General features: G+C 44.3%; 1 protein-coding gene across 5 annotated transcripts in view; it reads left to right on the top strand.

The window, feature by feature from the left end:
- Smarca2 (SWI/SNF related, matrix associated, actin dependent regulator of chromatin, subfamily a, member 2) overlaps positions 1 to 20,961 on the top strand; it is a 166,726-nt gene that overhangs the window by 63,930 nt on the left and 81,835 nt on the right. For all 5 annotated transcript variants that reach the window (XM_028764074.1, XM_028764072.1, XM_028764073.1 and 2 more), the window contains exons 13-20: positions 221 to 321; positions 1,788 to 1,935; positions 5,718 to 5,881; positions 7,403 to 7,469; positions 8,142 to 8,252; positions 10,506 to 10,748; positions 12,466 to 12,579; positions 20,251 to 20,358. In XM_028764074.1, the coding sequence (XP_028619907.1) occupies positions 221 to 321; positions 1,788 to 1,935; positions 5,718 to 5,881; positions 7,403 to 7,469; positions 8,142 to 8,252; positions 10,506 to 10,748; positions 12,466 to 12,579; positions 20,251 to 20,358 (1,056 nt within the window). The remainder of the gene's footprint in view (positions 1 to 220; positions 322 to 1,787; positions 1,936 to 5,717; positions 5,882 to 7,402; positions 7,470 to 8,141; positions 8,253 to 10,505; positions 10,749 to 12,465; positions 12,580 to 20,250; positions 20,359 to 20,961) is intronic.

Genomic DNA, 20,961 nt, shown 5'->3' with positions numbered 1-20,961 from the left:
CACACACACACACACACACACACACACACACACACACACACCAATGGTAAAATGGTGAATCACTTGGTTTAAGCAGATGTTAAATGTGCTTCCTCCCTTAATTGGATTTGCTTGCTTCATTTGTGAAGCAAAATACTATTTAATCTCTTTATAAAAAGTGCTAATCATAGAACTTGCTCATTAAAATACATGCCTGGCTATAGTTCTGTTCTTCCTCCAGGATGAAGAAGAAGAGTCCAGTAGGCAGGAAACAGAGGAGAAGATCCTGCTGGATCCAAACAGTGAAGAAGTTTCCGAAAAGGACGCCAAGCAGATCATTGAGTATGTGGGCCTTTGAATTTTCATGGCAAGTGCAGTGTCCGAGGTTCATGTGGTGGGAATTTTCTGTTTGCAAATGCTGTTTAAAAGACAGGAACAGATTTCATATTCACCCTAATCGACAGTGTTCCCTCAGCTCCTTACAGGTAACTTCAGAGTTCTGGACATCTATGGCCAAGGGCTTTATAGTGCTCATTTCCCTCCGTCCCTCCGTCCCTCTGTCCCTCCCCCCCTCATGCACACACTCCCGCCCCCCCCCCCGGTTCATGTCTAGACTTCACACCTGCCATTTGTGCCTCTATTCTAGATTAGATTGATCAAACTTGCACACAGTGTGTGTGTGTGTGTGTGTGTGTGTGTGTGTGTGTGTGACCCGCCTGCCTTCCTTACCTGTGTGTGTGTGGCACATGCCTGTCTTCCCTGTGTGTGTATGTGTGCATGCACGAGCATGCACATGTCTATGTGAGCATGTGTGTGTATATTAGCATGTACACGTTTGTACATGTGTATATGTATGTGCATGTATGCCTGTGTATGTGTATGCACATACATGTTTGTGTGTGTGTCACATGCCTGCCTTCCCTGTGTACATGTGTGTGTGTGTGTATGTGTGTGTGTACACCTGCCTCCCTCAAAGCCATCAGCATACGTGGAAGCCCAAGTGTGAAATCCCATTGGTGTGTCACCCTGGCTCTCACAGTGTTGTCGACTGCCTACTCTGCCCAGGTCTAAACTTTTAGCTTCAGCTAGCCCTGTCTGGGTGCCAGGGGCCATTTTTGTCCCATTTCAGCTGATTCTCCTCCCGTGGTTCGAACACCACATTGCTTGGGCAATTGTTGGGTGTTGTTCTGAAATAGCAGACAGAAGAGAACGCTCACAAAATGAGGCTTCCCAAAAAGAAGAGAGAGATTGTAGTGTGCTTCCCTTCCCAGGTTGTATGTCCTACTTTGGAGCCTTTGTTTTCCAGGCCAGCCCTGGTTTCTCAGTGAAGACTTTAAGACTGTTCAGTGGCCCTTCCATATGCCTTGGGTAAAAGGCCCCATGAGGCATGGTGGAAGGAAGAACCTCTTTATCACCCCCTTCCCCTCTAATGTCCTCTTGATCCTCTCTTACTTGTCCCCTAAGCTTTAATAGTGTCCTATGGATGGGATTTGTCTTGGATTCAAAGAACCCAAGGCAGCTTCCTTAGCAAAATGCTGATCTACAGCTGTGTGGGTCAGAACCCTGTTGGGTTTTGACCTTTTATGACCTTTAGAGTAAGCTGTCTGAGGCTCAACTTCCTCCCATGTACAGTGTGGCACTGATGAAATAATGCTTACCCCCGCTCAGTTTTTGTGAAGTTTACAGAGAATAATTTTAACTGCAGGGCAGGCAATTCCTACAGCAGCAGTTTGAGACTCGGGTCATTTTGGATGCAGTAGCACACAGACTCAAGTATCTCTGTGGACTTTCCGCTTTGTCTTCTTCAGGACTGCGAAACAGGACGTGGACGATGAATACAGCATGCAGTACAGTGCCAGAGGCTCCCAGTCCTACTACACGGTGGCTCATGCTATCTCTGAGAGGGTGGAGAAGCAGTCTGCCCTCCTCATTAACGGCACCCTAAAGCATTACCAGGTAACTGGTGTTTCTGTATCCCCATAGCAACCCTTGTGTATCATCCCCGAAGCGTGTGTGTATGCCCCATTTTAGGAGCCTTAGTCAACTTAGGAGAGTTCGAAGATGGAAGATATATTCCAGGTTAAATGCCTTATATTATCTAGACTCCCGTCAGAGTGCAGGGTGGGGGTGGATTTCCTTCAGAGAGCTGTGCTCATTACACTGGGTTTACTGTTGTATCCTGGAATGGATTTGGTAAGAAATTCTGGGTTAACGTTTGGACCAGCTTTACTGCGGTTCTCTGCACAAAACAAGCTCCATTGCATTAGACTGGGGATCCAAAGCCAGTAAGGCATTACCTCAGCTGTAGCTGTGGCAGCAGATGCATGCTGTGGGTTCAGGTGCCATCTCTTGCACTTATACCTTTTTTTTTTTTTTAAAAGATATGATAGAGATGTTGGCTCCTGTGCTTTGGCTAGAAAGTAGGCTGTAAATGTAACAGTTGCTTCCTTGGATGTGTTTGATTTGAGGGCCTCTCCTGTCTTCTTGTTCCAACTCTGTGCCACGTTACCTGGAGTGTGCTCCTTGGAGCGTTTGTTGCGTGAATTACTCCCGAAACTAAATTAAAAAATGAAATTAGAATAATAATTAAAAATGAAAAACTAAATTAAAAACTAAAATCAAAGAATAAGGCTTTGTGATCCCATAAACGGAGATGATTCTGTTTATTAGAACTAACCCATTACAGTTGAATACTGCAAATACACAGGCTGGTAAGAGCGAATGGAAGCCCTTGCTGCTCGTGATAGGTTGACCGTGGACCATCCCAGGCCACCTGCGTGATCACTTTGGCCGGGACTCCTCTCTGTCCATCCACAGTGCCTACTTACTTACTGAGGACTCTGTCATACACATCAGCTTCCTGCAGAAAAGTAACTTTTCAACACAGCTGGATTCCACAGTTCTCACACGTCTCTCTCTACCAATGCCTGGGCCACGTTTACATGATTGCTTACTAATAGCCTATGAAACAGTGCTATCTGGACTGCATTTATGGAGGTGCATGCTTATGACCAATCATCACAGAACTCATGGGGTCAGCCACTGCCACCCACTGTTGTTTGGAACCTGTCTGTGCTGATAGCGACATAGGAAGAATGACTAACAATGCCTGGGAAGCATTACTAAAACCGTTTAGACAAACCTGTGGCTTGTCTTGGGAAAGCCTTAGGGTTTCCCTGGAGCTCCTAGAATCAGTGTCCCCTTCATGAGGTCAGAGTATTACTTTTAATCTCTTTTGGCCTCCTTGATACCTTGTCAATTCAATGTGTTCTCTGCTATATCTGACATGGGAGATCCATTTTTGAGTTGTTATTATTATTATTTTGTTGTTTGTTTGTTTGTTTGTTTTTGAAAAGACAGGGTTTCTCTGTGTAGCCTTGGATGTCCTGGAACTCACTCTGTAGATCAGGCTGGCCTTGAAATCAGAGAGATCTGTCTACCTCTGCCTCCCTAGTACTGGGATTAAAGGTGTGTGCCATAACCACCCATCTTTTTCTGATTTATTTATAAATTAAAAACAACAACAACAACAAACTTTTACTACTTTACACATGGTGTATGTGTGTGTGACATGCTCAGGAAGTCAGAGGGCAAGCTGCAGTAGCAGTTGGTTGCCTCCTCATGCCATGTGTATCCCAGGGATTGAACTCAGCCTTGGCAGCAAGCCCCCACTGATAGCCGTTGTGAAGAACTTTAAATGCCACACTGGTTTCCTCTTGTCGTTCTGCCTGCACCTTTGTAAGCTCTCTTCGTGACTCCATTTTCAAATCCAGCTCTTCCTACTTCCACATGAGAACTCTTGTGGCTGCCCCACTCCTCGGTGGGCTGCATCCACCTCTCTGTAGGAAGTGCACCCTGTCCTGGGCTTTCAACACAAAAGTCAGCCTTTCTGCAGTCTGAGACTCCCTGTCTGCTTTGTGGGTTCTGATTCTCACAAGAGTTCATAGGTTGCCACAAGTCAACTTTCGGTGGCTTCTTGACAAGTTTCATCTTGGTGACACTGGTGACAGCCTTCCAGCTACCTCCTGGAGACTCCTGCTTTGATTCAGGTCTCTTTCCCCAGTTTCACAGTGCAGAAAAGCCCAACTTTCCTTCCACATATGTTGTGAATTTTTAGGCTCTTCCCCTTCCTCTGGTTCTACTTTTATCTGGGATCGGCCTGCCTGCCTGCCTGCCTGCCTGCCTGTCTGTCTGTCTGTCTGTCTGTGTCCCCCTTTCCTCTCACTTTTTTAAACTTGGTTTTTACATTGAGCCTGCAGAGTCCTGGGTGCAGTATGGCGTTTTTGCATACTTGCTGCTTTTTGTTTTGTTTTTAAGACAGGTTCTCATATAGCCCAGGTGGGACAGAACTCACTGCATGTTCAAGGATAAGCCTGCGAACTCCTGATTCTCCTGCCTCCAACTCTCAAGTGCTGGGTTGGGCCTTGGTCATCATCATCCAGCCTTATACTTTGTTTTGGTTGATTCTCTTCCGTTACTTAGCCCTTCTGTTCCCTTCCACTCCGTTTACCCTTTCTCTCTCAGGGCTTTTCCGTTCTTCTCCTTATCTCTTTGTGTTGCTGTTCTGCAAAAACCCTTAAGATGTGGGGCTGTTGCACAAGTTGTTCCCTCTGGCCCCCAGTTTGGCTTGTAAGAGCCTTCAGGTGGTCACAGTGTTTCCCTAAGGGAAGCTGTAGCCAGTATACAGTTACCCACATTCACCGCACTGGGCTACTTCGGGGTACATGAATATGTGTTCACCACTTCCTCTTCCCCTGGCTTTTGAAGGGGGCGCATTGTCTACCTCGGTGTCCATCTGCAGTAGTTCCTCGTGTGATCCTTTTCTAAGAAGAGCTGTTTAATGAATATGTCAAGTACAAGATCACAACATGTTCTAAGTGTAACTGAATCATCGAGTTCACTTGACTGTAACACTATGTGTATCTTAATGTATATACATGTATATATGTTACATATAATGGATGCTGTCATTAGACCCCGCATTGCATCATGGTAGGGCAATCAGCCTGTCGTTTTGTTTCACCTCACCTTTCTTTTGTGCCTGATGGGAATCAAGAGCTGGGACTGGAGTGTACTTCCCGTGCTCTGAAAATATGTTGTACACTTTCCAAGCAGCCAGCTTCCAGGAGCAGCCTTCCGAAAGTGCCCTCAGTACAAGAGTTTCTGCGTGCTGCCTGCCTGGGGACTTTCTTTGCCAGGAAAAGAAATAAATGTCCTTCTGGAGCCCAGCAGAATAGCCCTGGCTCCCTGGTCACAGGTTTCCTCACTGCAGGGATGCCACCCTGGGGCCGACTGGTCCCAATCCAGTTTCTGATGATCTATAGGCTAGCACAGTCTTCTGGGTTGTTTTAAATCCTCGAATTGGCTTTTTGTTCTTGGAGTGGTTGGAATAGATTCTGGTTTGGGTTTTCTTCATTGACAATAATTCTAGGATGTCATCTACTGTGAAATGCTAAATCCTGATGATGAACCCGCAAAGCTGCTTCAAATCCCACCAGCCCGCTTTAGCCCATCCTTTCTAAATGTGATTAGCACTTAGCACCTGCCAAGCTGCAGGGAGATTACAGGCTCACCTTTTACATTCCTTTTGGGTCAGCACTTCCCCCACCCTCTGCTACTGTGGGAAACTCAGCATAGAGCACCGAGAAGTTAAGGAAGTCACAGGCTCGCTTGAGTTGTATTCGTATTAATTACCTGTGCAGATCTTGGATAATTGAAACAATTACTCTTCATTTCAGCTCCAGGGCCTGGAATGGATGGTTTCCCTGTATAATAACAATCTGAACGGAATCTTAGCTGATGAAATGGGGCTAGGCAAGACCATCCAGACCATTGCACTCATCACGTATCTGATGGAGCACAAAAGGCTCAATGGCCCCTACCTCATCATCGTCCCCCTCTCGTAAGTACAGCCATTTGTTCCACAGCCACCATTCCATGTGCTGGAGATTGCCCTGTCGGCGGCTCGCCTTGTTCTCTCTTCAGACAGAATAGTGGTGTGGGGTTGGGATACAAGGAGCACAGAATCCGATTGAATGTTGGTTTTCATTTTCCACACCCATGTACCCCACTGTAGTCTTTTGACTAGCTAGTCAAGTTGGTAGCGATTCTTTTCCGCCATGAGCCCGTTAATGTTGTAGTCGGGATGGCCCCCACCCTATAGAGCAGTGGTTCTCAACCTTCCTAATGCTGTGACCCTTTAGTACAGTTCCTCATGTGTGGTGCCCTCCAACCATAAAGTTATTTTGTTGCTGTGCCATAAACGGTAATTTTGCTCTTGTATCATGATGTAGGTGTCTGATAGGATGTCTGATATGGGTCTCCCAAAGGAGTCGCAACTCACAGGCTGAGAACCACTGCTTTAGCTTGAGTTCAATTCCTCATTCCTCTTTAAGTAGCTTACTAAAGGAAAAGGTGAGGGCGTTTTTGAAATTTTCTAGAAATATTTTCCTTGTATACACACACACACACACACACACACACACACCCCTCCAAAAGATTCTAGCTTTGTACATCTTCCTTATTGTATCTTTTAAAGCAGAATAGAAATTAAAACCGTGGCTACGGATTCCACATCTAAGTGGTAAACTTTGTATGTACACTTTGGGCTTCTTTCTGTGGCCTGCTGCTCTGCAAGGACCAGTCTTTGCTGTTTCCAGCGCAGCCCCAGTTCCTCACCCACTGGAAGGCTCCCCCTGGTCTGTAGCTGCTCACACCCACCTTCCCCTAGTCCAGTGCTTCCCCTAGTCCAGGGTATGCCTGTCACTGCCACCCATTAGTTACTGAGATCTTGTTGTGGCTTGCAGTCCCAAGACACCTGCAGGAAGAACAAAGCTTTTGTTTTGTATTTCCTTCAGTTCTTTCTCTTCTGACCAAGGCTTAGTTTTCCTCCTTTATAATGTTTGCATGCCCTTTGTGTTCGAACTATATTTGCAGGGGCTGACTTGGATATTATGGTCTCACTTTGGAGGATTAAGAGAAAAAGATACAGTATTTCTTCCCCGCTTCCTTTGACAGGTCTATTTACTGTTTTCAGGTGATTTTGTAGTTTCTCGTCCCCGAGTTGAGTAGCTTTACAGAGATGTAAAGATCCCAACCGTCCAGCCATGGTTGGGTTTCGGAACTGTGGGAGGAGTCTGCTATTTTCCTCCATGTATTTATATACTTTGGAATTGTTTCTTATGAGATTTTTTTTTAAATGAAGTGTAAAATTTCCACGCTTTGTGGCAACCTATTTCTAACTTACTTCTCACCTCCATATCTTTAAAATAAATATGTGTCTGGGATATTTCACGTTCTCTAGCCCCTATTAAGGCAAGGACTAGAAATAAGTAACAGGTTTCTAGTAACTGACTTTTGTATATATGTGTGTATGTGTGTGGGTTTTTACTGTGGTTTTTTTTTTGTTGTTGTTGTTTTGTAGGACTCTGTCTAACTGGACATATGAATTTGACAAATGGGCTCCTTCTGTGGTGAAAATTTCTTACAAGGTTTGGAGCATTGTATTTATATATAAACCTGGAAAAGCAAAAAAAAAAAAAAAAGCTGTATTTTCTTCATTCCATATGCACATCTGTGCACTGTATCTGGTTGTAAAGTTTTGTCATGTACATCATGTACTAAACAGTGAGAGTTAATCATCCCAAGAAGATTACTGTAATAAACCATAATTACTTTCAGATAGTGAAATGCAGAAGAAAATTGTTAATTATCATATTGCGAGGTTTCTGATGAGAGTAATACAAATGACAAATATCACACTTTCTGTGTGCTGCTGACTGGCTTGCTGTGGGTTGCTACTGTGCCGAATGCTCCTCCTGCCTTTGCAGGCAATTACCGGGGCACTGAGGCTGCCTGCTGCACGCTCCCACAGAAAGAGAGCCTTTCAGCCAAGCAGCGGGTTCCCCACTACTGCAAGCTCCCTGCAATTTCCTCCCCTCTTTTCCTTCCTCAGTTGTAAGTGGGAAACCTTCCTGTAAGGAATCTGGAAAGGGTCAAGATACATGTGGTTTAGCTTCCACTTTCTTCAGAGATAATAGACCAGTATATGATAATGCATTTACGTGCACGTCACCTGTCTAGGTTCCATTAGGCTCTGAACAGTGAGGAATAGCACCTATGTGCTTCTAGTGGGTAATCGATGTATTTTTCTTTCCATTCAGGGTACCCCTGCCATGCGACGTTCCCTTGTTCCCCAGCTCCGGAGTGGCAAATTCAATGTCCTCCTGACTACTTACGAGTACATTATAAAAGACAAGCACATTCTTGCAAAGGTATGGTTTTTTTTAAAAAAAATTTTTTTAAATCTGTAATTGTGGATCATCTCACGAGAGTGTAAAGTATCCAGCAAATTATACTCAATAGTATAATTTGGTCATTGGATGGCTGGTTTGGTTTTTTTTTTTTTTTCCTCTTCAGCTATTTTTTTTCCCCACTCCTGAAACCTTGGTCACAGGATTTAATATTTTTGTTTGGTATTTTGTGTGTGTTTGTGTGTGAGAGAGAGAGGGAGACTGGAGGTAGGGTGTGGAAGGGGGAAGAGGAAGAAAAAATTGATTGGTTGATTGGTCTTGGGTCTGAAATCCTGTTCATTTGTAGTGAGTTTCCATCTCTTTGGGTTGTTTAATTTTGTTTGTTTGTTTGTTTTATGAGTGTTTTGCCTGGAGACATACAAGTATGCAGTGCCTGTGGAGGCCAAAGCGGGCATCACATCCTCTGGGACTGGAGTTACAGAGGGTTATAAGCCTGTATATGCGTGCTTGGAGTAGAACCCAGATTCCCTGGAAAAGTAGCCATCTCTCCAGCCCCACTTTCACTTCTATTAAGAAAATTCACCTGGGTTCCACTTTTCTCTCCAGTAGCTCTGAATGTGCTTGGAAAGAAATAATTGTTTTTGTTGCCCTGGGTTACTGTCAGCAGGGCTTCGTTCATTCCTCTTGTGCCTCTCTCTCCCTCTCCCCCTCCCTCTCTCTCTGAAGGCAAGGAGGCACCCCTCCAGATGGTGTCCCCCACCAGAGCTCTCCTCCAAGCTGAAGCTTGTGTGCTTTCTGTGTTTTCTGGTTTTCCTGGTAAAATAATAATAATAAAATAATAATAATAATAATAATAATAAAATTACTCGGGGCTGCTCCTGTGGCTTTTTATTTGGAGCCGAGAAAGAGTTGTCTCTATGAGCCTACCTGGCTCCTCATCTGAGTGTCCAAAGTTGTCCTTTAGCCACAAATGAGAAGACTTTCTTCCCATTTACATCACGTTGTCTCCTAATATATTCATGCAGGAAGATGGAAGTACCATCTTCCCTGGAAAAAAATCATGAAAACTTAATTTTTCACCCCCTGTGGTAATTTCTTTTACCCCATGGTGTTTGGAAATCAGTCTAATCTAAAAGTAAGTTATGGTCAGAATTGAACAGAATCCCTGTTGCTGGGGTTTGTTCCATCTCTGCATTAAACCTTTGCTCTGGGAGCTGTGTGTTCCCTTCGTGGTATCATAGGAAATAACATAAAGGAAACGCATGCCCAGGGGAGGTTTAATAACTGAGACGACAGTGACAGCAACGCCGTCTTCCACTTCCTCATACCCCGAGATGAATTTGGCAGTGTCAGAAATGACGTGTCTCCAATATTACTGTGGGAATGTGTGTGTACCTTTGAGATTCCTAAAAAAAAAAAAAAAAAAAAAGTCATCTGTGTCTTGTGCATATGCATGTGTATTTCAAAAGTCATCGGAGACACCCGGTAACGAGACGCCGTTGAAACAGCGCTCCAGAAAGGGGTAGTAATTCTTCCAAGCAGAAGGACCTAATTAGTACTTACTCGGTGGCAGAATCAAAGGTCTCTGGTTCCTTGCTGCTTCCCAAGCTCAACTGAGGAAGAAAGTAGATTTAGAACATCTATTTACATGCTTTTTTTTTTTTTTTTAAATCCGTGGGCTTCTTTCTACTGCTGTTGGCAAGTTGACTGCAGGACTTTGGTCATTCTTACACAGTTGGTGCTGGTAGAAAAAGGGGCACAGGAGATGCTGGTAGTTTCTTTTATTTGGATAGCCCAGCTTGGCTGATGATTTTCCTTCTTTTCCCTGGCTTCACTGGTACTTCTAATGAGAAGGTGAGAATTAGGCCACACTTGCTTGTCTGCTTCCTCTGACTTTTGCCCTAGAGCCCTAGACATTGGAACAGCAGACTTTAAAAAAAAAAATAGCCAATGATCTTTTTGCGTAGGCCTGTGGGTTGAGACCCCTTTGGGGTCAAATGATCCTTTCACATCATATGACACCATTGGAAACCACAGATACTGTTTCTAGAAGGTGGATTAGAATCACTTGTCCTGGGAGAAACATTGTTGCTTTAACAGCCTGCCAGGCATGGGCAACACTCCATTAGCTGGGATTCCTTTCTCTTGAAGAGTATCATTCTGCATCTTGTGCCAAATTGGTTTCTTTGTTTTTCTCCACACGTGCCGGCAGCCATTTGGAAGCAACTGTGTGTCTGTTTATCAGCCGCACCATGCCTTTCTTTTGTCCTGCAGATTCGGTGGAAATACATGATCGTGGACGAAGGCCACCGAATGAAGAATCATCACTGCAAGCTGACCCAGGTCCTGAACACACACTATGTGGCTCCCAGAAGGATCCTTCTGACTGGGACCCCTCTCCAGAACAAGCTCCCTGAACTCTGGGCCCTCCTCAACTTCCTCCTCCCTACAATCTTCAAGAGTTGCAGCACATTTGAGCAGTGGTTTAATGCTCCGTTTGCCATGACCGGCGAAAGGGTACTGGCCAAACGTGGGGTGGGGGCGGGGGAGGTGAGGGGGGAGAATTTGCCACTGTGTGATGAGGAAATGAAAGCTCCAGGCCACAGAAACCCCAGAGGGTGGTTTACAATGTTGGCTGCTCAGTGGGTGGGATGGAGTCTCCTTTGGGATTATGTTTTACCTTCTGAATCTGGATTCACCCATCCCAGTCTCTGCCTTTTGCCAGCTTTTTCCTGACTGGCAAAGTGTTCATCTACAGCCTGGCACACGGAGGGTGAGACTAGAGAGGCTGGCTGAATCACTTTAACCAGACCAATTCAACCAATTCCGACAGGAACCCAAGTTTAAACCTTGTTTTAAACTCAGAAGTTTTCTTTTACATACTTCCATGTAGAGTTTGAATGGAAACATTAATTTTCCATATTTTCCATACTTTTTTTTTTATATTTTAGTGTAAGGCTCCATTTTATCTGTACATAAATACTCCTTAAATCCCAGAGTAGCTACTTTCACATGCTGTATCATCATCATCACCATCATCACCACCATCATCACCATCATCACCATCATCATCCCTTTATCTTTTGTTTGAGCTCTTGAAAGGCAAGCTTGCTTGGACTATTGCAAGGGGGAAAAGACATCTCAAACAGGCACATACCATTGTGATTACCTGGAAAAAGCCACTAAAATACTTTAGAGACCTTACATTTGAACTCTTAGCCCTTTAATCTTGAGGTTCCTGATAGGTACATTTTCTGTTCATTAACCGGCACGCCCATTTGGAGAAAGCAATTCACTCTGCCCCCTAGAGGCTAACAAAGGAAGGTGAACAAAATAAAAATAGGGTGTTTTCCTAAACTCTGAGGAAAGCTGAGCAGGATTCGGGTAAAGAAAAGGGAAGGAGCTGTCTTAGGGTTTTATGGCTGCAATGAGATACCATGACCACAGTAGCTCTTACGAAGAGAACCATTCCACTGGGCTGGCTTACAGTGTCAGAGGTTTAGTCCTTTCTCATCATGGTGGGAGGCCTGGCAACATGCACACAGACGGATGCCGGAGACGAGCTGAGAGTTCTACATCCAGATCTGCCTGTATCAGGAAAGGAAAGTGATGTTGGGCCCAGCTTGAGCACCTGGAACCTCACAGCCCACCCCCCCTGTGACACACTTCCTCCAGCAAGGTCACATCTACTCCAACAAGGCCATGCCTAATTTTGCCATTCGCTGTGAGCCTGTGGGGGCCATTTTCATTCTGACCACCACAGACAGGGCTGTCGTGGAGGAGCATAAAGAGGACCCACTCTTGTTCTGTCTGTTTCCGTATTCAAGCACGCATCCTTCTGTCTGTTTCTGTACTCGACACAAGAAAAGTCAAGGGCTTGAACTGACATAGGAGCACACGAACCGTTGCCCCTTTTCCCATTGTGTGTCCGTCTGTCTTAAGTCAGTCTTTATTGCCATCTATATTCTGTGAAGTCTGGGGCTGTTCCTACTCTTAACATGATACTTGCTTCCAGGACCGTTTCCCACGGATCTAGGCCCTAAGGCACCTATTTGGAGGTCATTTTCTTCCCATGGAGCAGGCAGGTGGCAAGAGACTCTGGAGGTGTTAGATGGCTGGCCTCAAGCTGGCTTGAGAGCATGTGTGATTTCTGTGTGCAGTGAACCTCATAATGAGTGTAGCCAAGTTTGACTCTGTGAAGCTCTTCAGGAATTCACGTCAGTTCGTTTTGCAGGTGGACCTGAATGAAGAAGAAACGATTCTGATCATCAGGCGTCTACACAAGGTGTTGAGACCCTTTTTACTGAGGAGGCTGAAGAAAGAGGTTGAGTCTCAGCTTCCGGAAAAGGTGAGTCACAGAGAGAGTTGTGGGGCTTTCCCTCCTGTGTAAGGGTTTTCGGTACCTGTCTGTGAGGTTGCCTGTCTGAAGTAGCAGGCCTGGAGCTCATTTGCAAGTGAAATCATGGCAAGTGTCTTGACAAGATCCTCAAACCGTCTGTGTTTGATAGAGCTGGGGTGTAGGGGGGGCATCACATTTTCAGTCTAGTTTCTGTAACTCTGGGGCAGGTTTAATTAATCAAACTCATGGAGTCTCATTGCATTTTAACTTTGTGTGTGTGTGTGTGTGTGTGTGTGTGTATTTTAAGTTACTGAGTTTATGTTCTATAGCATTCAGTACACAGACTGGCAGTCCTACACTAAGGCAAATAAGAATTGGCATTTGCTACTCCTGTCATTGTTGAAGAGAACAGTAGTATCTACCAGGTTTCTGGAAGGTTCATTCAGTGTTTAGTGTTTGTGATAGAAAGAGAGTTGCTGTAAACTACAGGCTAGGATGTGGGTTTGTCTGCTGTAACTGAGTTCCTGTAGACTTCCCTGGGAGCTTCTAGGCAAATACTTTTCTCTTTGGGAATAGCTGTTAGTTCCCTAGAGTTCCTTTGGGCCCAGGTTAGTATTGGACTTGAATTTTGACTACTGTATACTGGATTTTCTCCTGGAACCATCTACATGTGAAGTTCCCATTCTCTAAAAGGTGGCTTGCTTAGAATTAGATATTATTTTGTTTTATTTTTGTTTTTGTTTTTTTTAATGATATATTTGTATTTGCATATGATGAGTTGGATCTGAGCTGGGGTATTGTTTTATGATTGGGAGGGTTTTTTTGTGACAACTACTGGAACTGGTGTGTCCTGTCTGTTGTACAGTGGGGAGCTGGCAGGTGGTTAGACAGACATGATCACTTTGCTATGAGAGAATTTTATATCTCAATCCCTTATTCATGAGTAGTCACCAAAAATTAAAAATAAAAACCTTCTACAGTGCTTATCCTAGTAAAATGGGAAGTTCATATGTTACTGTGTTTAATGGCTGCAACTTGGGGATGAGATGCTATTATTCACTTCTGCCTCCTGTGGCCTTGACCTCTATTGGTAATAGCGATTGATGCTTTCTGTGTGGTACTTATCGTTCGTGGATGCCTTTCTAGGTATCTGTATATTTAAAGGTAACCACTCAACCTGGAGGCAACTTGGCAGGGTGGAAACTGTTGACTCTGCCCATCAGTGGGCGCAGGACCTCTACATCCTCACATCATTCTGTTGTGAATGTCAGCAAGTCATTTAGCCCAGGGTAGCCTTAGTGGTCTCACCAGTGACCTGGAAAATATGTCACATCTGCCTCACAGGACTGCTGTGAACTCTGAGTGCTAGACACGTGGCTACACACCTGGTTTAATTTCTGCTTCTGCTGTCCCAGTGGTGCTTTGTTTTGTTTTGCTTTTTGTTTTGTTTTCTCCCCGTGCATTTATTCTGCTGCTTCTGTTATTGACTGAAGCTCTACTCTCCGGTCCACTTGAAGCTCTTTTTCACCTTTCTCTTGTCTTTTCACCGTTCTCTTGTCTTTACTGTGTTTTCTGTGGCCTTCTTACTTCCCTACCTATAAACCAGCTAGGGCATGTGTGGATTTTGTTGACTTGTGTTGATCAATATCTATGCTGATCTATATTGATTCTCTATTTTCATTACCTTGTTCATATTTTTATTTTAACCTGGGCAAAGATGGAAATTTAACTGTCATTCTTGAGGGTGAAGAGTCTTTTCCTACTACCTCCTGCTTATAAGTTTATAAGTACAGACTGTGTATGTCTGACATGGCCTGGGTAAAAGAAACCATTAAGATTCATAGCTGTTGACAGAAAAAAAAAACCTGCTAAATCCATCTGTAGTATTTTCAAATGTTTTTGTGAAGAAGAATCAGGAAAGTGCATTTTAATCTTAATTTCAGCTTACATTAGTAAGATTACCATGTTCCCTTAGTTTTCAGTTCCGTGGGCCTAAAAGTCTACTTCACTGGGTTCAGAATCAAACCACACAACTGTTCCCTCACCTGACCTGTTCTCTTCTGGACTGCTAGGCCTGTACTCCCTTGTACCCGGAGTGTAATGCTCGCATGTCCTCTGCCTTCACACCCCTTACTAAGCCTCATGTGGCCTCTGAGCTGTTCTTCATCCCTAAGGAGTGCCAGTTGACTGAAATGCAGTTGCTGTTTGCGTCTGGGTTCTTTTCAGTCTGTGTAATGTGTTTGAAAGCCATCCAGGTGGTTCTGCTTACCCACATTGGGTTCAGTTTTATTGAAGGACACTGGGTTGTTTAAGGGGTGTGTGTGTGTGTGTGTGTGTGTGTGTGTGTGTGTGTGTATACCATTTGTGAGAAGAGTGTTCTAGATTTTCTGGAGCTGGAGTTCTATATGTGTAAGCTGCCCAATGTGGGACCTGGGAACTAACCTGTATTCCCTATGAAAGCTGTAAATGGTCCTAACTGCTGAGCCACCTCTCCAGCCCCTGACAGTCTGAGTAGAGCTGCTGTGGGCATCTGGAACCAAGCTTTTGTGTGGCGCGGTTTTTGTTTCACTTGAGTGGACAGCCAGGAGTACGATCCCTGGGTTGTTGGGTTAATGAATGGCTTGTAAGGGTTTTATACAATCATGTGCTCTCCGCGTTCTCTGCACCTCTCTAAAATGCTGTGTAGTCCTACTAGCAAGATGTGAGCATCCCCGTTCTTCCCCATGCTCACCAGCGCTCCGCGTTGCCAGGCGTGTGTTTATTGTCATGGCTGTTTGTTTCCATGTTTCCATTATTTTAATAGGTAGGAAGTTGCATCTTTAATCCCATTAGCTTGGTATTGAATATTGTTGAGCATCTTTGCTTACCGTTGGCCTATACTAAAGGCACCTCTGCTGCAGAAGAAGGCCAGCTCTCGTAGTAAGCTAATGGAATACCTAATGAGCAGGGGATACAGTGTGCCCCCTATCTGCTGCCCAAAGCCCATTTCTTATATTCAGGAAAGAGTGCTAGTTCATAGAAAAGGCTATATAAGGCAACTTCAACTAAATGAAAATTTAGTTTTTTGATTCATCCCCCATTGAAGTTGTGAATTTGTAGTCTTAAGAACCCATACAGCGGTTGACTGTATGTACAGTGGCATCTCCATGCATGCATAGCCTGTGCCTGCTGCATACATACATGCATGCATGTGCACCCTCGCAGTGTCTGCACTTAACAAGAGCTTGGACCACCTAATGTCAATCCTGACTTTTTTTTATATACATAATTTCTGTAGAACACAGGAAAGAGCTTTTAGATGGAAAACGTGTGTATTCATTACATACAGCTGAGGACGCTTAGTAGCGCTGATCATACCATCATGCCTCTCTCTCATCATGGGTTCCAGGACCTTTGTAAGTGGAATTGTTTGCTGAAAAATCTCTGTTCACCACATGGGACTGCCACACACTGGCCCAGGTTCATTGTTTCAGTGACCTATCCTTTTGGAATGAAAATTTTGAATGAAGAGCAATGCACAGGCAGGAACTTTGAAGAAGGTTCAGGTTCTACCGAATGTAACCGATGTATTCCCCTACTTGTGGGGATTGATCAAGCTGTTTGCTAACACAGAATTCCTAGGGATGGATACCAGATACATGAAGTCAGTGCCTCATTTGTCTTTAGAACTTGAATAAACACAGTCTCAGTGGCTGTGAAGACTATCTCTTAGCACGGGACATCTCTTTAAAGAAGCCACCAGTTTCAATTTGTATCCCACCTCTGTGTTTGGAGCAGGTCTCACAGTCTTGCCTGACTAGGGTGCCATTGCATCTGGGAAGGGTGAGCTCAGTGCCAGCCAGGTAGAAAATGGCACGGCTATTAGGATTCTTTACTGTTGTCCCCTTTCTCTGTAGCTCTCTGTTGGTTCCTCTATGTATTTCTTCACACTCAGAGCAGGTAAAATATACTACCCCAGAATGGAATTGTGCCGTGAGTGGTGGACAGACTTGACCTTTGACATGAGAACTGTTCACACTGAGTACCGGTGTGGCGGTGGGAGGCAACCTCACCCTACCAACAAAATGAGTTGTTCAGCCTTCTAGATGCTTTAAGGAAGGAGTTTCCGGTGTTCATATGTGGGTATAGCAGCAGGGTATGCAGAAGGTGCTCAATTATAAACCTCCTTGAGTGCAGAGCGATGCTAGGGCAGCTTTGTATATGTATGCTTCTCTTAAAATAAAAAAATTAAGCTCTATAGATCTGCGACATGCAAGGTGACCCTGATACCAGGAAGTATGTGTGTCTGTTACAAGGTCACTCTGTGCCTGGGTGGTCGTGGGGGAGGCTTGGGTTGGATCCTCCCACTGGAGCATCTCAGTGTCCAGTCATTCTCACTCATCTGTGTATTTAGATTCTGCATGCTGTAACCAGCTTTCCTTGTGTCTGTGAAAGTAGATTTCCTATGATCTGATGTCTTGGTTTAAAGCGTCGGGGATTGAAGTCAGGGCCTCGCACATGCGAGGCATCTGCTCTAACTGAGCTGTATCCCCAATCTTGATCTGATTTTTAACTAGGCTAATATCCCTTGGGCCCTAGAGGACTGAAGAGAATCTGCCAAAGAGCTGAAGTGAGACCGTGGGACATTGTGAGCAGAGGACAGTGAGAGGAGAGCTATACTCTTTCTTCTGTGTGCCTCATGGGGGTCTTCATTAGCTACACATGAAGTACTCAGGTTAGAACTGATAAAAACCATAGTAGGCATCACAACACTGGCACCATTATATAAGAATTCAAGGCATCTATCTTTAACATTGTCCTACTGTCCTATGGGCCTCAACTCATATCTAGAGATATTAACATTACCATGTGTATATAATAATGCTTAAGAAAAACCTATAGACATATATTAGAAAGAAGATCTTTGTCATCAGACAAGGTCCAAGACCATTTTCTTTGAGGGGCATGAGGGAGAAAATTGTTTTTTTTTTTATTATTAGGGCTCTTGGGGGGATTTAAAAAATCACAGTTCTTTTCTTGGTTCATGTGCATACGTAGTCATGTGCATGTGCTATGTTGGAACTGTGTCCACATATATCATGGTGCATGTGGAGGTGAAAGGATAACATTCAGGAAGTTCTCTCCTTCTACTGTGTGGCTCTCGGGGATTGCCTTCAAGTCATCAGGCTTGGTGGCAAGCATCTTTCCCCACTGTACCCTCTCACTGGTCCTGGGAGAAGATCTTGGGCACAATAGACTTCAGAAAGGATCCCTGATATTAAGGACAGCCTAAGCTTGGAGAAAAGTACAGAGGCAAACAAAATCACCTGCCATTGTTAGAGAATATTCCAGGAGCCATGGCAAAATGTACTTGTGGAACTTGTAGCACCAGATTTGGTCATTGTATCTCACCAGTTCCTCTTGCCCTTATTGAAGTAAGGGAGGGGGCCTTGTTTGTCTTTGCTCCAGAGCAGCTTTGTAACCTTGGAGAGCAGTGGTTCCCAACCTGTGGGTCGAGACCCCTTTGGGGATCACATATCAGGTTATACCTGATTCGGTCCCTTCCCCTTTCCATGCGTTCTGGACACCATAAGGGAACAGCTTCCTCTTCCATTCGGTTCTACCACCTTGATGTTCTGCCAACCAAGCCGAGGCTCTGTTTGAAATGCTTGAACCTGTGAGCTAAATTCATCTTTCAGTATTCAATATTGGCCTTATGATTCGTAACAGTAGCAAGCAAACTTACAGTTATGAAGTAGCAGTGAAACGACTTTATGTTTGGGGGTCACCACACATGAGGAACTGTGTTAAAGGGTCACAGCACTAGGAAGGGTGAGAAGCACTGCTCTGGAGGGTCTCACCTCTTTTCAGATGCTTGGCATCCTGTCTGCATGTATCATCAGGCCACCTCTTTCTTCCTGAACTTCACCTCAAGCCTTTAGTAACGGTTGATGGGCAGAAAGTCCGGGTTCTGTCTTTGACTCTGGATCTTCCATCTCCTGACACACCTTTAAAGAATAGCAGTCATGTCTTCTATACTTGGGAAGTGTGAACAAGCCAGCAGAGAGGTGACCCTAGACAAAAGTGGGCATCAGGCTGAGTCTGCGAACCAAGTCTCCTTGGTCATCCTTAGGGTAAATCTGAAAGAGTGAATATTTTTTGAGCTAGGAGCTTAACCCTCTGGATGCTCAGATTTTTTTGTCTGCGAAATAAAGAAACTAAATGTGACCATGTTATGCAGAGTCTGTAGGGATGAGGTGAGTAAACGCACACCAAGCATTTGAGGCAGAGCCTCAATATCGGCCCTTGATGCCATCCTTACTAAACTTGCTAAAGTTTAAACAAAATTTTTCTTTCTACAGTCAAATTTAGTTGTGAGTTGAGAGCTCTTGAATAACTAGGATAGTGGTAATTCTTTGCCAGTGAACGTGTAGAGGAAAATATCATACTGTATATATCAACTATGTATAATCTGTGTCAGGTCTACCTCAGGAGAGCCACACAACATATGGAGAATAAAGAGAAGGCATGGTCAGATGGGCAAAGCCCAAAGCCTGCATTAAGCATGTACTGATTTGTTACATTTAAAGATTGGTGCTTCCTCTCTGGACCTGGGAGGCTACTAACCAATCTGATATAGGTAATATTCATGGAAAAAACCCAGCCTTCCTGTAATTGCCTGGTGTGAAGAGACAGCAAGGCCTCCAGCTCCTTTTAAAAGTTGCAGCCAAATGAATATTCAACTTCTCTTCATCCGTGACCTCCTCCCTCTGGCCCTAGGAGCTGAAAACTGCCTCATCATTTTTTTTTTTTAAGCAGTTGATCACACACTGGGCAATTGGCTGATTTCCTTTAATCACATTCTTAGATATCCAGGTGGCAGTCTGGCATTTCCTTTGAATTTTGCACATTTGTATTCTTGGAACTAAGGAAAAATGGCAATATAAAATAAGTCTTGTTTTCTGCGCTCCCAGGAGGCTGAAGGCTCCAAAGTGCATGATAAGTTGTAGGTGTGTGAATTCCCATTACCTATTATAAGTTGTTCTTTGTCTTTTCTCAAATGGACACACAGGATGGGGGCCCTGCCCTGCTTTAGACAGACATGAAGTTGTGGAAGTTGTATCCTGCTGTGAGTTAATTCTTTTTAATCTCTTGTCTTCACAGTGGTGTGTCCTATCCTTTCTCAAGAGTAGAGGTTAATCTCAGTCAACCTGGGTTTGTTATAAATCTTACTCTAGGATGAGTCCTGGAATGGCCACTTGCAGCCATTTAAAAATGTTTTACAAAGAAAGTCATAGGAGCAAGGCCAGTCATGTTTTCCTGATACTGTTCAGTTCATATGAAAGTATACAGAACTGAGAAGCAGGAGAAATAGTATAAATACACCGTAATGAACATTTTTGTATAGCACAGTTGGTAAGCCACACTCTCTCTCAAATATGAGATCAACAAATGATAGGAAATCATGAGCTTATATCTTCTCCATGCAGCCTTTTAAGGGTCTCACCGGTATTGTGATGCTTTTGACCTGGAGGACTCTGATCTGCTCTATAGTCCTGTCCCATCTCATGAATCCAGGAAGAGAAAACAGATGCCCCAACTGTGCTTCCAGGAGTGGCCCCCATAGCTCCTTCCCCTACACGGTCTTCGGACAGCCCCTTCCTCTCCTATACTTTTCTGTATCCTGCTCTCTGTCCCCAGGTTGAATATGTGATCAAGTGTGACATGTCAGCTCTTCAGAAGATTCTGTATCGTCATATGCAAGCCAAGGGGATCCTCCTCACAGACGGGTCTGAGAAGGATAAGAAGGTATGTTTAGAAAGCCAGGAGACTCGGGAACTACAGTGTGTCTTGTCTTCTCATGGCTTTGGCCCTGAGCATTTCCAGGAAGCCTTCCTGTGAATGGGGGCTTGCTCCTGTAAAACACTGTATCTTTGAGGCGCTACAGGAGCTGCCAGCACCATCCTTACTTACTCTGTTAACTACACTGGGGGGTGGGGAGGGTGCCCCGATACTGTTTCTGTTATCAAAACGTTAACACTGCTCATGATAGCTCTGCAGAGGACACGAGCTGCCCAGTGTTGTGTGGTGCTTTAGGGATGTTTTAAAGTCCAGTTTCTCTCTCTAGCATCTTTTGTATATGGACTGCTAGAATCCTAAAGAGATATGTGACACAAAGCTATCATCTTGACATAATTTTGTAAGAATTACTTTTTTGTAGGCTAAGTTAATCACAAGGACGATGTTATATCTGACTCTGAAAAGGTTAAATAGCAACCGGAACTCTGGGCCTCAGAGTGTGAGGGTGCTAAAGAGATGTAGGACTCTGTGTTCTTTCTATAACCTATCTAGCCCTCCCCCCTTTCTTTCCTTTCCTTTCCTTTCCTTTCCTTTCCTTTCCTTTCCTTTCCT

Source organism: Grammomys surdaster, unplaced genomic scaffold (assembly GCF_004785775.1).
Source record: "Grammomys surdaster isolate TR1022 unplaced genomic scaffold, NIH_TR_1.0 141, whole genome shotgun sequence".
Lineage (NCBI taxonomy): Eukaryota > Metazoa > Chordata > Mammalia > Rodentia > Muridae > Grammomys > Grammomys surdaster.
The sequence above is the reverse complement of the archived record's forward strand: the minus strand, read 5'-3'. Positions and strand labels throughout refer to the sequence as shown.